Below are 14495 nucleotides of genomic sequence, written 5' to 3' on the forward strand. Positions count from 1 at the left end.
CTAGGTTTTTCGCCTGGTGCTGTACCTGTATTTTGGCTTCCCCCTTGTCTAGGTTTTGCACCCGGTGCTGAACCTGTACTTTGACTTCTCCTTTGTCTTGGTTTTGCACCCGGTGCTGTACCTGTATTTTGGCTTCCCCCTTGTCTAGGTTTTGCACCCGGTGCTGTACCTGTATTTTGGCTTCCCCCTTGTCTAGGTTTTGCACCCGGTGCTGTACCTGTATTTTGACTTCCCCCTTCTCTAGGTTTTGCACCTGGTGTTGAACCTGTATTTTGTCTTCCCCCTTGTCTAGGTTTTGCGCCTGGTGCTGTACCTGTATTTTGACTTCCCCCTTGTCTAGGTTTTGCGCCTAGTGCTGTACGTGTATTTTGGTTTCCCCCTTGTCTAGGTTTTGCGCCTGGTGCTGTACCTGTATTTTGGCTTCCTCCTTGTCTAGGTTTTGCGCCTGGTGCTGTACCTGTATTTTGGCTTCCCCCTTGTCTAGGTTTTGCACCCGGTGCTGTTCCTGTATTTTGACTTCTCCTTTGTCTTGATTTTGCAACCGGTGCTGTACCTGTACTTTGACTTCTCCTTTGTCTTGGTTTTGTACCCGGTGCTGTACCTGTACTTTGACTTCTCCTTTGTTTTGGTTTTGCACCCGGTGCTGTACCTGTATTTTGACTTCTTCTTTGTCTAGGTTTTGCGCCTGGTGCTGTACCTGTATTTTGGCTTCCCCCTTGTCTAGGTTTTGCACCCGATGCTGTACCTGTATTTTGGCTTCCCCCTTGTCTAGGTTTTGCACCCGGTGCTGTACCTGTATTTTGGCTTCTCCTTTGTCTAGGTTTTGCACCCGGTGCTGAACCTGTACTTTGGCTTCCCCCTTGTCTTGGTTTTGCGCCTGGTGCTGTACCTGTACTTTGACTTCTCCCTCGTCTTGGTTTTGCACCCGGTGCTGTACCTGCATTTTTGCTTCCCCCTTGTCTAGGTTTTGCACCCGGTGCTGTACCTGTATTTTGGCTTCCCCCTTGTCTAGGTTTTGCACCCGGTGCTGTACCTGTATTTTGGCTTCCCCCTTGTCTAGGTTTTGCGCCTAGTGCTGTATCTGTATTTTGGCTTCCCCCTTGTCTAGGTTTTGCACCCGGTGCTATACCTGTAGTTTGGCTTCCCCCTTGTCTAGGTTTTGCACCCGGTGCTGTACCTGTATTTTGGCTTCTCCTTTGTCTAGGTTTTGCACCCAGTGCTGAACCTGTATTTTGGCTTTCCCCTTGTCCAGGTTTTGCGCCTGGTGCTGTACCTGTACTTTGACTTCTCCCTTGTCTTGGTTTTGCACCCGGTGCTGTACCTGTATTTTGGCTACCCCCCTTGTCTAGGTTTTGCACCCGGTGCTGTACCTGTATTTTGGCTTCCCCCTTGTCTAGGTTTTGCACCCGGTGCTGTACCTGTATTTTGTCTTCCCCCTTCTCTAGGTTTTGCGTCTGGTGCTGTACCTGTATTTTGACTTCCCCCTTGTCTAGGTTTTGCGCCTGGTGCTGTACCTGTATTTTGACTTCCCCTTTGTCTTGGTTTTGCACCCGGTGCTGTACCTGTACTTTGACTTCTCCTGTGTTTTCGTTTTGCACCCGGTGCTGAACCTGTATTTTGGCTTCCCCCTTGTCCAGGTTTTTCGCCTGGTGCTGTACCTGTACTTTGACTTCTCCTTTGTCTAGGTTTTGCGCCTGGTGCTAAACCTGTATTTTGTCTTCCCCCTTGTCTTGGTTTTGCACCCGGTGCTGTACCTGTATTTTGGCTTCCCCCTTGTCTTGGTTTTGCACCCGGTGCTGTACCTGTACTTTGACTTCTCCTTTGTCTAGGTTTTGCGCCCGGTGCTTAACCTGTATTTTATTTTCCCCCTTGTCTAGACTTTGCACCTGGTGCTGAACCTGTATTTTGGCTTCCCCCTTGTCTAGGTTTTGCACCCGGTGTTGAACCTGTATTTTGGCTTCCCCCTTGTCTAGGTTTTGCACCCGATGCTGTAACTGTACTTTGGCTTCCCCCTTGTTTTGGTTTTGCGCCTGGTGCTAAACCTGTATTTTGTCTTCTCCCTTGTCTTGGTTTTGCACCCGGTGCTGTACCTGTATTTTGGCTTCCCCCTTGTCTTGGTTTTGCACCCGGTGCTGTACCTGTATTTTGGCTTCTCTTTTGTCTTGGTTTTGCACCTGGTGTTGAACCTGTATTTTGGCTTCCCCCTTGTCTTGGTTTTGCACCCTTTGCTGAACCTGTATTTTGGCTTCCCCCTTGTCTTGGTTTTGCACCCGGTGTTGAACCTGTATTTTGGCTTCCCCCTTGTCTAGGTTTTGCACGCGGTGCTGTAACTGTACTTTGGCTTCCCCCTTGTTTTGGTTTTGCGCCTGGTGCTGAACTGGCATTTTGACTACTCACTTGCTGACTCTGTTTTCTTCTCTGTTTTTTCATTAGCTCTAGAGGAGACAGAAATGGACTGTGAACATATTAAGGCTCGTTTACAGGCGACTCAGGCTGAATGTCTAAGAGCGAAAGAAGTAAGTTGTAATGCACACGCCCGGGCTGAGCGGCGTGTGCGTGTGATTCCACTGGACCGTGCCGGAGAGTGAATGCCTGGAGGGGCGTAACTAGGTATTCACCCGATCCGACCAGGGTCGCACAACGGCATACGACTCCAGTGCACCAAGGAGGAACCGAGCAGAGGGACCAGGTGCTACTCCAGGACAGACCCCGGACACGGCTGTTGACCCACACAGGGGAATACAGGAACAGACTGGTAGGCTGGCGCACAGACTGGCGGGAATAGGCAGGCACAACTGGTATGCAGGCAGGCGGGTATGCAGGCAGGGGGTACAGGCAAGCATGGCTAGAGTGCAGACAGGGAGGCACTAGCAGGTAGGAACACAGGCGAGATAGAACCCAGTACACACTGGGACTCAGAAACAGAACCACAGATGTGGCGGACAAACACAGCAGAGTGAGGCCGCCCAGAGAGGTGAGCGAGAGCAGGGCAGGACAAGACTGCCTGGAGCGGTGAGCAAGAGTAGAGCAGGACAAGGCCGCCTGGAGCGGTGAGCAAAGGGTCAGAGCTGAGCGAGACTGCCGGAGCAGTGAGCAAGGAGTCAGAGCAGGACGAGGCCGCCTGGAGCGGTGAGCAAAGGAGTCAGAGCGGAGCGAGACTGCCGGAGCAGTGAGCAAAGGAGTCAGAGCGGAGCGAGACTGCCGGAGCAGTGAGCAAAGGAGTCAGAGCGGAGCGAGACTGCTGGAGCAGTGAGCAAAGGAGTCAGAGCGGAGCGAGACTGCCGGAGCAGTGAGCAAAGGGGTCAGAGCGGAGCAAGGCTGAACAGGGGGGACAGGGCTCTGTTCACACGGAACAGACAGGAAGGGAAAGGCAGAGCCAGATACCCACAGGGTACTTGCAGTGAAGTAGCGAGTGGACCACAAACTCACAAACGGGAATACAGTGACAACGAGCAGGAGTAAGGTACGAGTTCAGACTCTGCAAAAAAAGGAAAGGAACGGACATAGAGAAAAAACAGGTAAAAGATAGGAGAGAGTACAGACTGGAACTGAGTGTACGGAGGAGACCGACACTGCAGCGGGATACAGGAGCGGGTCTGGGAATACGGCCCCCAGAGAGGCGGGACGAACAGGCAAGGAGCTTGTTCAGACAAGATACAGGAGCTGGTCTAGGTAATCGGCCCCTAGAAGGCGGGAGGAACAGGCTAGGAGCGTGTTCAGACAGGACAGATAAGATGCAGGAGTGGGTCTAGGTAATCGGCCCCTAGAAAGCGAGAGGAACAGGCTAGGAGCGTGTTCAGACAGGCCTGGAAATACAGCCTCCAGGATAGGCAGACAAGAGAACACAGAACGGGACCTGGCACCTTCAGAGTGCAAACACACACTGAATGAAACGCAATGCTCAGGCAGGGATTGATTGGAGCAGCTGGGTTAAATACCAGGTGACAGACAACAATAGGCTGAGGATGCACAAGGGGTGTGACCCACAGCAGGTACAAAAAGCAGGAAGTGATCGGGCGCTGCCCTTAAGCAGCAGAAACAGACACAAACAGACAGCATGGAGGGAAGCCAGAGAGACATTCTGGACTGGAGATCAAGTGCGCGCTCTTGCACAGTGGGAGATGGACCACTATGCAAGGACACCGCCAGGTATGTTACAGTACCCCCCCCCCTTACGCCCCCTCTTCTTCAGGCCTGTCAGAATCTTCCGCAGGGAATTCGAGGGCCAATTCTTCACTTCAAAGAGATCACTTCCACTGTCCACCGGAAAAACTGGTCTCCTCTGGGTAGCTAGGATGCTACCTCCCATCCAGCCACCCTTAGCAACAGACGAAATGGGTGGAGTACCAGGAACAGCACACAAGGAAGTCTCTCTCCACATACTTTCAGGTGGCACCCCAGAGGGTACAGGAGACAACTGGAAGTCCTCCACCGGGTTGGAGGGGAGCAGAGACTTGGGGGTAATCTCTGCTTCGAGGTACATCTTGTCAAGCTCACAGGAAGAAATAGACGGGTTATCAGGTACACGATGAGGAAAAGTCACTGTCTCTTTGTTATCTGGTGGTACCCCGGAGGATTCAGGAAACAACTGGAGGTCCTCCGCCGGGTCAGAAGAGTGCAGAGGCTCGGAGAAAACATCTGCTTCAGAGTACACTAGGTCGGACTCACTGGACGAAGCAGGCGAGGTATCGGGTACCGAGTATAGGAAAGTCTCTGTCCATTCACCACCAGGTGGCACCCCGAAGGGTTCTGGAGACAACTGGAGGTCCTCCGCCTGGTCAGAGGGGTGTAGAGACTCATGGGTAACCTCTGCTTCAGAGTACACTAGGTCGGACTCACCCGACGAAGCAAGCGAGGTATCAGATCCAGGATATAGGAAAGTCTCTGTCCATTCACCACCAGGTGGCACCCCGAAGGGTTCTGGAGACAACTGGAGGTCCTCCGCCTGGTCGGAGGGGTGCAGAGACTCGGGAGTAACCTCTGCTTCGGAGTACACTAGGTTGGACTCACTGGACGAAGAGAGTGAGGTATCAGGTACAGAGTATAGGAGAGTCTCTGTCCTTTCGCTACCAGGTAGCACCCCGAAGGGTTCTGGAGACAACTGGAGGTCCTCTGCCTGGTCGGAGGGGTGTAGAGACTCGGGGGTAACTACCACTTTGGGGTACCCATTGTCAGGCTCACAGGACGGAGCGGACAAAGTATCGAGTACCGGGTGTAGAGAAGTCTCTCTCCATTTGTCATCGAGTGGTATCCCGGAGGATTCAGGAGGCAACAGGGGGTCCTCCGCCATGTAGTAGAGGTGCACAGACTCTGAGGTAATCACAGCTTCGGAGCATCCTTGGACATGCACACCGGTTAAAGTGGGTGAAGCATCTGATGCCGGGTGCAGGAAGTTCTCCTGTGTGGAGTCTGGATGGGCAGTAGTCTCTTCGGGCAGGAGAACTGGTGCACTACCCACGCACATTACCCGTTGGGGCTTCTCCGGGATACAGGGAGATGAAGCTTCAGTAGGGACTTCAAGGTTGGGGTCAGGAGGTCTCAGGGAGGACAGACCCTGGCGTGACGGCTTGCCTCTACGTCTAGCACGTCTGGACTGCCTCTTGAGGTTGGGAGAAGTATTCCGGAGAGCGTAGTCACCCTGTGAGGATTCTGGGTGGGCAGTAGTCTCATTGGGCTGGAGGACTATTGCGCTACCCACACACATTACCCATCGGGGCTGCTCTGGGATATTGGGAAGTGAAGCTTCAGCAAGAGCCTCCGGGTTAGGATCATCGAAGACCATTAGAAAGGCCACCAGGAAGGCCATTATGTCCAGGACGATAGGATCCTGTGTTTCCCATAGGGGGTTGATCCATTCCAAGGCATCACCCGCTAGGTTAGACATAATGAATCCCACCTTAACCCGATCGGTGGGAAAACATAGAGGGTAGAACTTGAAGTGTAGCATGCATTGCTCCACAAATGCACGACTTTGTCTTGGATTCCCATAGTAACGTGGCGGATCCGCAGGAACGAGAGCAGATAGATCCATCTGGACGGGTGCGTAATTTGCCTGGAACTCAGCTAGAGAAAAAAAAATTGTATTTATTTATTTTTAATGCATGTATTCGCTGGAAAACGTCTCAGAGAGCGAAGGCCGTGGGGCTCAACGGGAACCATGGCCTGAGCATGCTGTAATGCACACGCCCGGGCTGAGCGGCGTGTGCGTGTGATTCCACTGGACCGTGCCGGAGAGTGAATGCCTGGAGGGGCATAACTAGGTATTCACCCGATCCGACCAGGGTCGCACGACGGCATACGACGCCAGTGCACCAAGGAGGAACCGAGCAGAGGGACCAGGTGCTACTCCAGGACAGACCCCGGACACGGCTGTTGACCCACACAGGGGAATACAGGAACAGACTGGTAGGCTGGCACACAGACTGGCAGGAATAGGCAGGCACGACTGGTATGCAGGCAGGCGGGTATGCAGGCAGGGGGTACAGGCAAGCACGGCTAGAGTGCAGACAGGGAGGCACTAGCAGGTAGGAACACAGGCGAGATAGTACCCAGTACACACTGGGACTCAGGAACAGAACCACAGATGTGGCGGACAAACACAGCAGAGTGAGGCCGCCCAGAGAGGTGAGCGAGAGCAGGGCAGGACAAGACCGCCTGGAGCGGTGAGCAAGAGTAGAGCAGGACAAGGCCGCCTGGAGCGGTGAGCAAAGGGTCAGAGCTGAGCGAGACTGCCGGAGCAGTGAGCAAGGAGTCAGAGCAGGACGAGGCCGCCTGCAGCGGTGAGCAAAGGAGTCAGAGCGGAGCGAGACTGCCGGAGCAGTGAGCAAAGGAGTCAGAGCGGAGCGAGACTGCCGGAGCAGTGAGCAAAGGAGTCAGAGAGGAGCGAGACTGCCGGAGCAGTGAGCAAAGGAGTCAGAGCGGAGCGAGACTGCCGGAGCAGTGAGCAAAGGAGTCAGAGCAGAGCGAGACTGCCGGAGCAGTGAGCAAAGGAGTCAGAGCGGAGCGAGACTGCCGGAGCAGTGAGCAAAGGAGTAAGAGCGGAGCAAGACTGCCGGAGCAGTGAGCAAAGGAGTCAGAGCGGAGCTAGACTGCCGGAGCAGTGAGCAAAGGAGTCAGAGCGGAGCGAGACTGCCGGAGCAGTGAGCAAAGGAGTCAGAGCGGAGCGAGACAGCCGGAGCAGTGAGCAAAGGAGTCAGAGCGGAGCGAGACTGCCGGAGCAGTGAGCAAAGGAGTCAGAGCGGAGCGAGACTGCCGGAGCAGTGAGCAAAGGAGTCAGAGCGGAGCGAGACTGCCGGAGCAGTGAGCAAAGGAGTCAGAGCGGAGCGAGACTGCCGGAGCAGTGAGCAAAGGAGTCAGAGCGGAGCGATTCTGCCGGAGCAGTGAGCAAAGGAGTCAGAGCGGAGCGAGACTGCCGGAGCAGTGAGCAAAGGAGTCAGAGCAGAGCGAGCCTGCCGGAGAAGTGAGCAAAGGAGTCAGAGCGGAGCGAGACTGCCGGAGCAGTGAGCAAAGGAGTCAGAGCAGAGCGAGACTGCCGGAGCAGTGAGCAAAGGAGTCAGAGCGGAGCGAGACTGCCGGAGCAGTGAGCAAAGGAGTCAGAGCGGAGCGAGACTGCCGTAGCAGTGAGCAAAGGGGTCAGAGCGGAGCAAGGCTGAGCAGGGGGGACAGGGCTCTGTTCACACGGAACAGACAGGAAGGGAAAGGCAGAGCCAGATACCCACAGGGTACTTGCAGTGAAGTAGCGAGTGGACCACAAACTCACAAACGGGAGTACAGTGACAACGAGCAGGAGTAAGGTACGAGTTCAGACTCTGCAGAAAAAGGAAAGGAACAGACATAGAGAAAAAACAGGTAAAAGATAGGAGAGAGTACAGACTGGAACTGAGTGTACGGAGGAGACCGACACTGCAGCGGGATACAGGAGCAGGTCTGGGAATACGGCCCCCAGAGAGGCGGGACGAACAGGCAAGGAGCGTGTTCAGACAAGATACAGGAGCGGGTCTAGGTAATCGGCCCCTAGAAGGCGGGAGGAACAGGCTAGGAGCGTGTTCAGACAGGACAGACAAGATGCTGGAGCGGGTCTAGGTAATCGGCCTCTAGAAGGCGAGAGGAACAGGCTAGGAGCGTGTTCAGACAGGCCTGGAAATACAGCCTCCAGGATAGGCAGACAAGAGAACACAGAACGGGACCTGGCACCTTCAGAGTGCAAACACACACTGAATGAAACGCAATGCTCAGGCAGGGATTGATTGGAGCAGCTGGGTTAAATACCAGGTGACAGACAACAATAGGCTGAGGACGCACAAGGGGTGTGACCCACAGCAGGTACAAAAAGCAGGAAGTGATCGTGCGCCGCCCTTAAGCAGCAGAAACAGACACAAACAGACAGCATGGAGGGAAGCCAGAGAGACATTCTGGACTGGAGATCAAGTGCGTGCTCTTGCACAGTGGGAGATGGACCACTATGCAAGGACGCCGCCAGGTATGTTACAGTACCCCCCCCCCCTTACGCCCCCTCTTCTTCAGGCCTGCCAGAATCTTCCGCAGGGAATTCGAGGGCCAATTCTTCACTTCAAAGAGATCACTTCCACTGTCCACCGGAAAAACTGGTCTCCTCTGGGTAGCTAGGATGCTACCTCCCATCCAGCCACCCTTAGCAACAGACGAAATGGGTGGAGTACCAGGAACAGCACACAAGGAAGTCTCTCTCCACATACTTTCAGGTGGCACCCCAGAGGGTACAGGAGACAACTGGAAGTCCTCCACCGGGTTGGAAGGGAGCAGAGACTTGGGGGTAATCTCTGCTTCGAGGTACATCTTGTCAAGCTCACAGGAAGAAATAGACGGGTTATCAGGTACACGATGAGGAAAAGTCACTGTCTCTTTGTTATCTGGTGGTACCCCGGAGGATTCAGGAAACAACTGGAGGTCCTCCGCCGGGTCAGAAGAGTGCAGAGGCTCGGAGAAAACATCTGCTTCAGAGTACACTAGGTCGGACTCACTGGACGAAGCAGGCGAGGTATCGGGTACCGAGTATAGGAAAGTCTCTGTCCATTCACCACCAGGTGGCACCCCGAAGGGTTCTGGAGACAACTGGAGGTCCTCCGCCTGGTCAGAGGGGTGTAGAGACTCATGGGTAACCTCTGCTTCAGAGTACACTAGGTCGGACTCACCCGACGAAGCAAGCGAGGTATCAGATCCAGGATATAGGAAAGTCTCTGTCCATTCACCACCAGGTGGCACCCCGAAGGGTTCTGGAGACAACTGGAGGTCCTCCGCCTGGTCGGAGGGGTGCAGAGACTCGGGAGTAACCTCTGCTTCGGAGTACACTAGGTTGGACTCACTGGACGAAGAGAGTGAGGTATCAGGTACAGAGTATAGGAGAGTCTCTGTCCTTTCGCTACCAGGTAGCACCCCGAAGGGTTCTGGAGACAACTGGAGATCCTCCTCCTGGTCGGAGGGGTGTAGAGACTCGGGGGTAACTACCACTTTGGGGTACCCATTGTCAGGCTCACAGGACGGAGCGGACAAAGTATCGAGTACCGGGTGTAGAGAAGTCTCTCTCCATTTGTCATCGAGTGGTATCCCGGAGGATTCAGGAGGCAACAGGGGGTCCTCCGCCAGGTAGTAGAGATACACAGACTCTGAGGTAATCACAGCTTCGGAGCATCCTTCGACATGCACACCGGTTAAAGTGGGTGAAGCATCTGATGCCGGGTGCAGGAAGTTCTCCTGTGTGGTGTCTGGATGGGCAGTAGTCTCTTCGGGCAGGAGAACTGGTGCACTACCCACGCACATTACCCGTTGGGGCTTCTCCGGGATACAGGGAGATGAAGCTTCAGTAGGGACTTCAAGGTTGGGGTCAGGAGGTCTCAGGGAGGACAGACCCTGGCGTGACGGCTTGCCTCTACGTCTAGCACGTCTGGACTGCCTCTTGAGGTTGGGAGAAGTATTCCGGAGAGCGTAGTCACCCTGTGAGGATTCTGGGTGGGCAGTAGTCTCATTGGGCTGGAGGACTATTGCGCTACCCACACACATTACCCATCGGGGCTGCTCCGGGATATTGGGAAGTGAAGCTTCAGCAAGAGCCTCCGGGTTAGGATCATCGAAGACCATTAGAAAGGCCACCAGGAAGGCCATTATGTCCAGGACGATAGGATCCTGTGTTTCCCATAGGGGGTTGATCCATTCCAAGGCATCACCCGCTAGGTTAGACATAATGAATCCCACCTTAACCCGATCGGTGGGAAAACAAAGAGGGTAGAACTTGAAGTGTAGCATGCATTGCTCCACAAATGCACGACTTTGTCTTGGATCCCCATAGTAACGTGGCGGATCCACAGGAACGAGAGCAGATAGATCCATCTGGACGGGTGCGTAATTTGCCTGGAACTCAGCTAGAGAAAAAAAAAATTGTATTTATTTATTTTTAATGCATGTATTCGCTGGAAAACGTCTCAGAGAGCGAAGGCCGTGGGGCTCAACGGGAACCATGGCCTGAGCATGCTGTAATGCACACGCCCGGGCTGAGCGGCGTGTGCGTGTGATTCCACTGGACCGTGCCGGAGAGTGAATGCCTGGAGGGGCGTAACTAGGTATTCACCCGATCCGACCAGGGTCGCACGACGGCATACGACGCCAGTGCACCAAGGAGGAACCGAGCAGAGGGACCAGGTGCTACTCCAGGACAGACTCCGGACACGGCTGTTGACCCACACAGGGGAATACAGGAACAGACTGGTAGGCTGGCACACAGACTGGCGGGAATAGGCAGGCACGACTGGTATGCAGGCAGGCGGGTATGCAGGCAGGGGGTACAGGCAAGCACGGCTAGAGTGCAGACAGGGAGGCACTAGCAGGTAGGAACACAGGCGAGATAGAACCCAGTACACACTGGGACTCAGGAACAGAACCACAGATGTGGCGGACAAACACAGCAGAGTGAGGCCGCCCAGAGAGGTGAGCGAGAGCAGGGCAGGACAAGACCGCCTGGAGCGGTGAGCAAAAGTAGAGGAGGACAAGGCCGCCTGGAGTGCTGAGCAAAGGGTCAGAGCTGAGCGAGACTGCCGGAGCAGTGAGCAAGGAGTCAGAGCAGGACGAGGCCGCCTGGAGCGGTGAGCAAAGGAGTCAGAGCGGAGCGAGACTGCCGGAGCAGTGAGCAAAGGAGTCAGAGCGGAGCGAGACTGCCGGAGCAGTGAGCAAAGGAGTCAGAGCGGAGCGAGACAGCCGGAGCAGTGAGCAAAGGAGTCAGAGCAGAGCGAGACTGCCGGAGCAGTGAGCAAAGGAGTCAGAGCGGAGCGAGACTGCCGGAGCAGTGAGCAAAGGAGTCAGAGCGGAGCGAGACTGCCGGAGCAGTGAGCAAAGGAGTCAGAGCGGAGCGAGACTGCCGGAGCAGTGAGCAAAGGAGTCAGAGCGGAGCGAGCCTGCCGGAGCAGTGAGCAAAGGAGTCAGAGCGGAGCGAGACTGCCGGAGCAGTGAGCAAAGGAGTCAGAGCGGAGCGAGCCTGCCGGAGAAGTGAGCAAAGGAGTCAGAGCGGAGCGAGACTGCCGGAGCAGTGAGCAAAGGAGTCAGAGCGGAGCGAGACTGCCGGAGCAGTGAGCAAAGGAGTCAGAGCGGAGCGAGACTGACGAAGCAGTGAGCAAAGGAGTCAGAGCGGAGCGAGACTGCCATAGCAGTGAGCAAAGGGGTCAGAGCGGAGCAAGGCTGAGCAGGGGGGACAGGGCAGACAAGAGAACACAGAACGGGACCTGGCACCTTCAGAGTGCAAACACACTGAATGAAACACAATGCTCAGGCAGGGATTGATTGGAGCAGCTGGGTTAAATACCAGGTGACAGACAACAATAGGCTGAGGACGCACAAGGGGTGTGACCGACAGCAGGTACAAAAAGCAGGAAGTGATCGGGCGCCGCCCTTAAGCAGCAGAAACAGACACAAACAGACAGCATGGAGGGAAGCCAGAGAGACATTCTGGACTGGAGATCAAGTGCGCTCTCTTGCACAGTGGGAGATGGACCACTATGCAAGGACGCCGCCAGGTATGTTACATAAGTGCATACTGTGAAAAAGACACATTGTCAGCTGTGGGGTGAGTGGCAGTACACAGTGTCAGGAACGGGGTCACCAGCAGGACATGTTTGGTGTGAGGTGACATGGTGTCTGGAACGCCAATGCCGGCATCTCTGCATGTCCCCTCTCCCTTCTCCCGGCAGGGATGCTGACATACTCACCGCCCCGAATGCGTGGCGGTGTCCCCGTTCACTGCTGTGGCTTACTGCTTCTGTTGGCCTGCACATGCCACGAGTCTGTGTCTGTGACTGCGATTCTGACCTTTGGGGTCAGCTGCTGCAGTACTGGGACTGTCCAGGAGTAGTACCTGGTGGCTACCTGCAGCGCAAGTCTAACTCCACCATCAGGAGCTCTAGCGTACACAAGGTAGCCACTTAGCCATGCCCCTCCTGGGTAAGCCCGGCTCGTGTCACAATGTGTTCACTATCCACGTTTGTGACAGTGTTCCCTGTGGGGTCAGTGGCAGAACATGGTTTCTGGTGTGGGATGAGTGGCAGGACACGGTTTTGGGTATGGGGTGAGTGAGAGGACACAGTGTTTCCTGTGTGGTGAGCGTCAGGGCATGGTGTCTGGTGTGGGGTGAGCGGCAGGACCCCGTGTCCAGTGTAAGGTGAGCGGCAGGACCCCATGTCTGGTGTGGGTTGAGGGCAGGACCCTGTGTCTGGTGTGGGGTGAGCGTCAGGACCCCGTGTCCAGTGTGAGGTGAGCGGCAGGACACAGTGTCTGGTGTGGGGTGAGCGGCAGAACACGGTGTTACCTGTCTGGTGAGCAGCAGAGCACAGTGTCAGGTGTGGGATGAGCACTAGGACACCATGTCCAGTGTGGGGTGAGAGGTAGGACAAGGTGCTCGATGTGGGGTGAGCGGCAGGACACAGTGCCCAGTGTGAGGTGAGCGGCAGGACACGGTGCCCGGCGTGGGGTGAGCTGCAGGAAACATTGTGGGATGAGCGGCAGGACACGGTGTCCTGAGTGGTGTGAGCGGCAGGACACGGTGTCCGGTGTGGGGTGAGTGGCAGTACACAGTGTCCGGTGTGAGGTGAGCGGCAGGACGTGTTGTCCGGTGTAGGGTGAGCGGCAGGACACGGTGTCCGGTGTGGGGTGAGTGGCAGGACACGGTGTCTGGTGTGGGGTGAGCGGCAGGACACGGTGTCCGGTGTGAGGTGAGCAGCAGGACATGTTGTCTGCTGTAGGGTGAGCGGCAGGACACGGTGTCCGGTGTGGGGTGAGCGGCAGGACATGGCATCCGGTGTCGGGTGAGGGTCAGGACATGGTGCCCGGTGTGGGGTGAGCAGCAGGACTCGGTGTCCGGTGTTGGGTGAGGGGCAGGACATGGCATCCGGTGTGGGGTGAGCGTCAGGACATGGTGCCCGGTGTGGGGTGAGCAGCAGGACTCGGTGTCCAGTGTGGGGTGAGCAGCAGGACTCGGTGTCCAGTGTGGGGTGAGCGGCAGGACTCGGTGTGGGGTGAGCGGCAGGACTCGGTGTGGGGTGAGTGGCAGGACTCGGTGTCCGGAGTGGGGTGAGCGTCAGGACTCGGTTTGGGGTGAGCGGCAGGACTCGGTATCTGGTCTGAGTTGATCAGCAGTACTCAGTGTCCGGTGTGGGGTGCGCGACAGGACTCAGTGTGGGGTGAGCGGCAGGACTCGGTGTCCGGTGTGGGGTGAGCACAGCAGAACGGTGTCCTGTGTGGGGTGAATGAGATATCTCGGTGTCAGGTGTGGGGTGAGTGCAGGATGCGGTTTTGGGTGTGGGGTGAGTGCAGGACATGGTTTTGGGTGTGGGGTGAGTGCAGAACTTGGCGTTTCGTGATGTGGCGACTTATGTTGCTGTCTGTCTCTGTGCAGGAGAATCTGTCTCTGCTGCTCCAGGTCTCTGCGCTCCAGGAACGGTCCATCCAGCAGGTTGCCTTTTGTACACAGATGGGTTCTGCGGTCTGCACGCTCCTGTGGGGAGTGTCTAATAGGGAGGAGACGGTGAAGAGCATCCTGGGAATGGTAAGAGGTGGAGAAAGTAAGGACACCTGACACATCGTCTTCCCAACCTCGTAATTCCGGAGCCCCCCAGGCTGTCCATGATAGCCATGATAATGTCGCCATCTGGGGGAACAACGGGCTATAACACGATATGACGGAGTATCGGTGACATGGCGGCAAATCACCATGGAGAGGACGGTGCAGAATGTGACCTCCGACCAAACCTGCTGCACCCCCATCACGTGTGTATGGAGGGCCGTATCTTATTTGTATGGGGGGCCATATCTTATCTGTATGGTGGGGCTGTATCTTTTGTGTATGAGGGGCTGTATCTTATGTGTATGGGGGGCTGTATCTTATGTGTATGGGGGATGTTTTAAATGGGTGTCTCCTTTATTGAACTTTGAAACCTACGATCATGACCGGCCAATACCATCAGCTACATTCGACCTTCATG

At 55.6% G+C, this 14495-nt stretch overlaps 1 protein-coding gene across 1 annotated transcript in view; it reads left to right on the forward strand.

Moving 5' to 3' along the window:
• Positions 1–14495, forward strand: part of HSF2BP (heat shock transcription factor 2 binding protein) — a 229037-nt gene that overhangs the window by 90866 nt on the left and 123676 nt on the right. Inside the window, exons 3-4 of the mRNA XM_073668814.1 lie at positions 2434–2516; positions 13910–14059. Of these exons, the coding sequence (XP_073524915.1) occupies positions 2434–2516; positions 13910–14059 (233 nt within the window). The remainder of the gene's footprint in view (positions 1–2433; positions 2517–13909; positions 14060–14495) is intronic.

This window comes from Phyllobates terribilis, unplaced genomic scaffold (assembly GCF_046119375.1).
Source record: "Phyllobates terribilis strain yellow unplaced genomic scaffold, ASM4611937v1 Scaffold_2__4_contigs__length_985480577, whole genome shotgun sequence".
NCBI lineage: Eukaryota > Metazoa > Chordata > Amphibia > Anura > Dendrobatidae > Phyllobates > Phyllobates terribilis.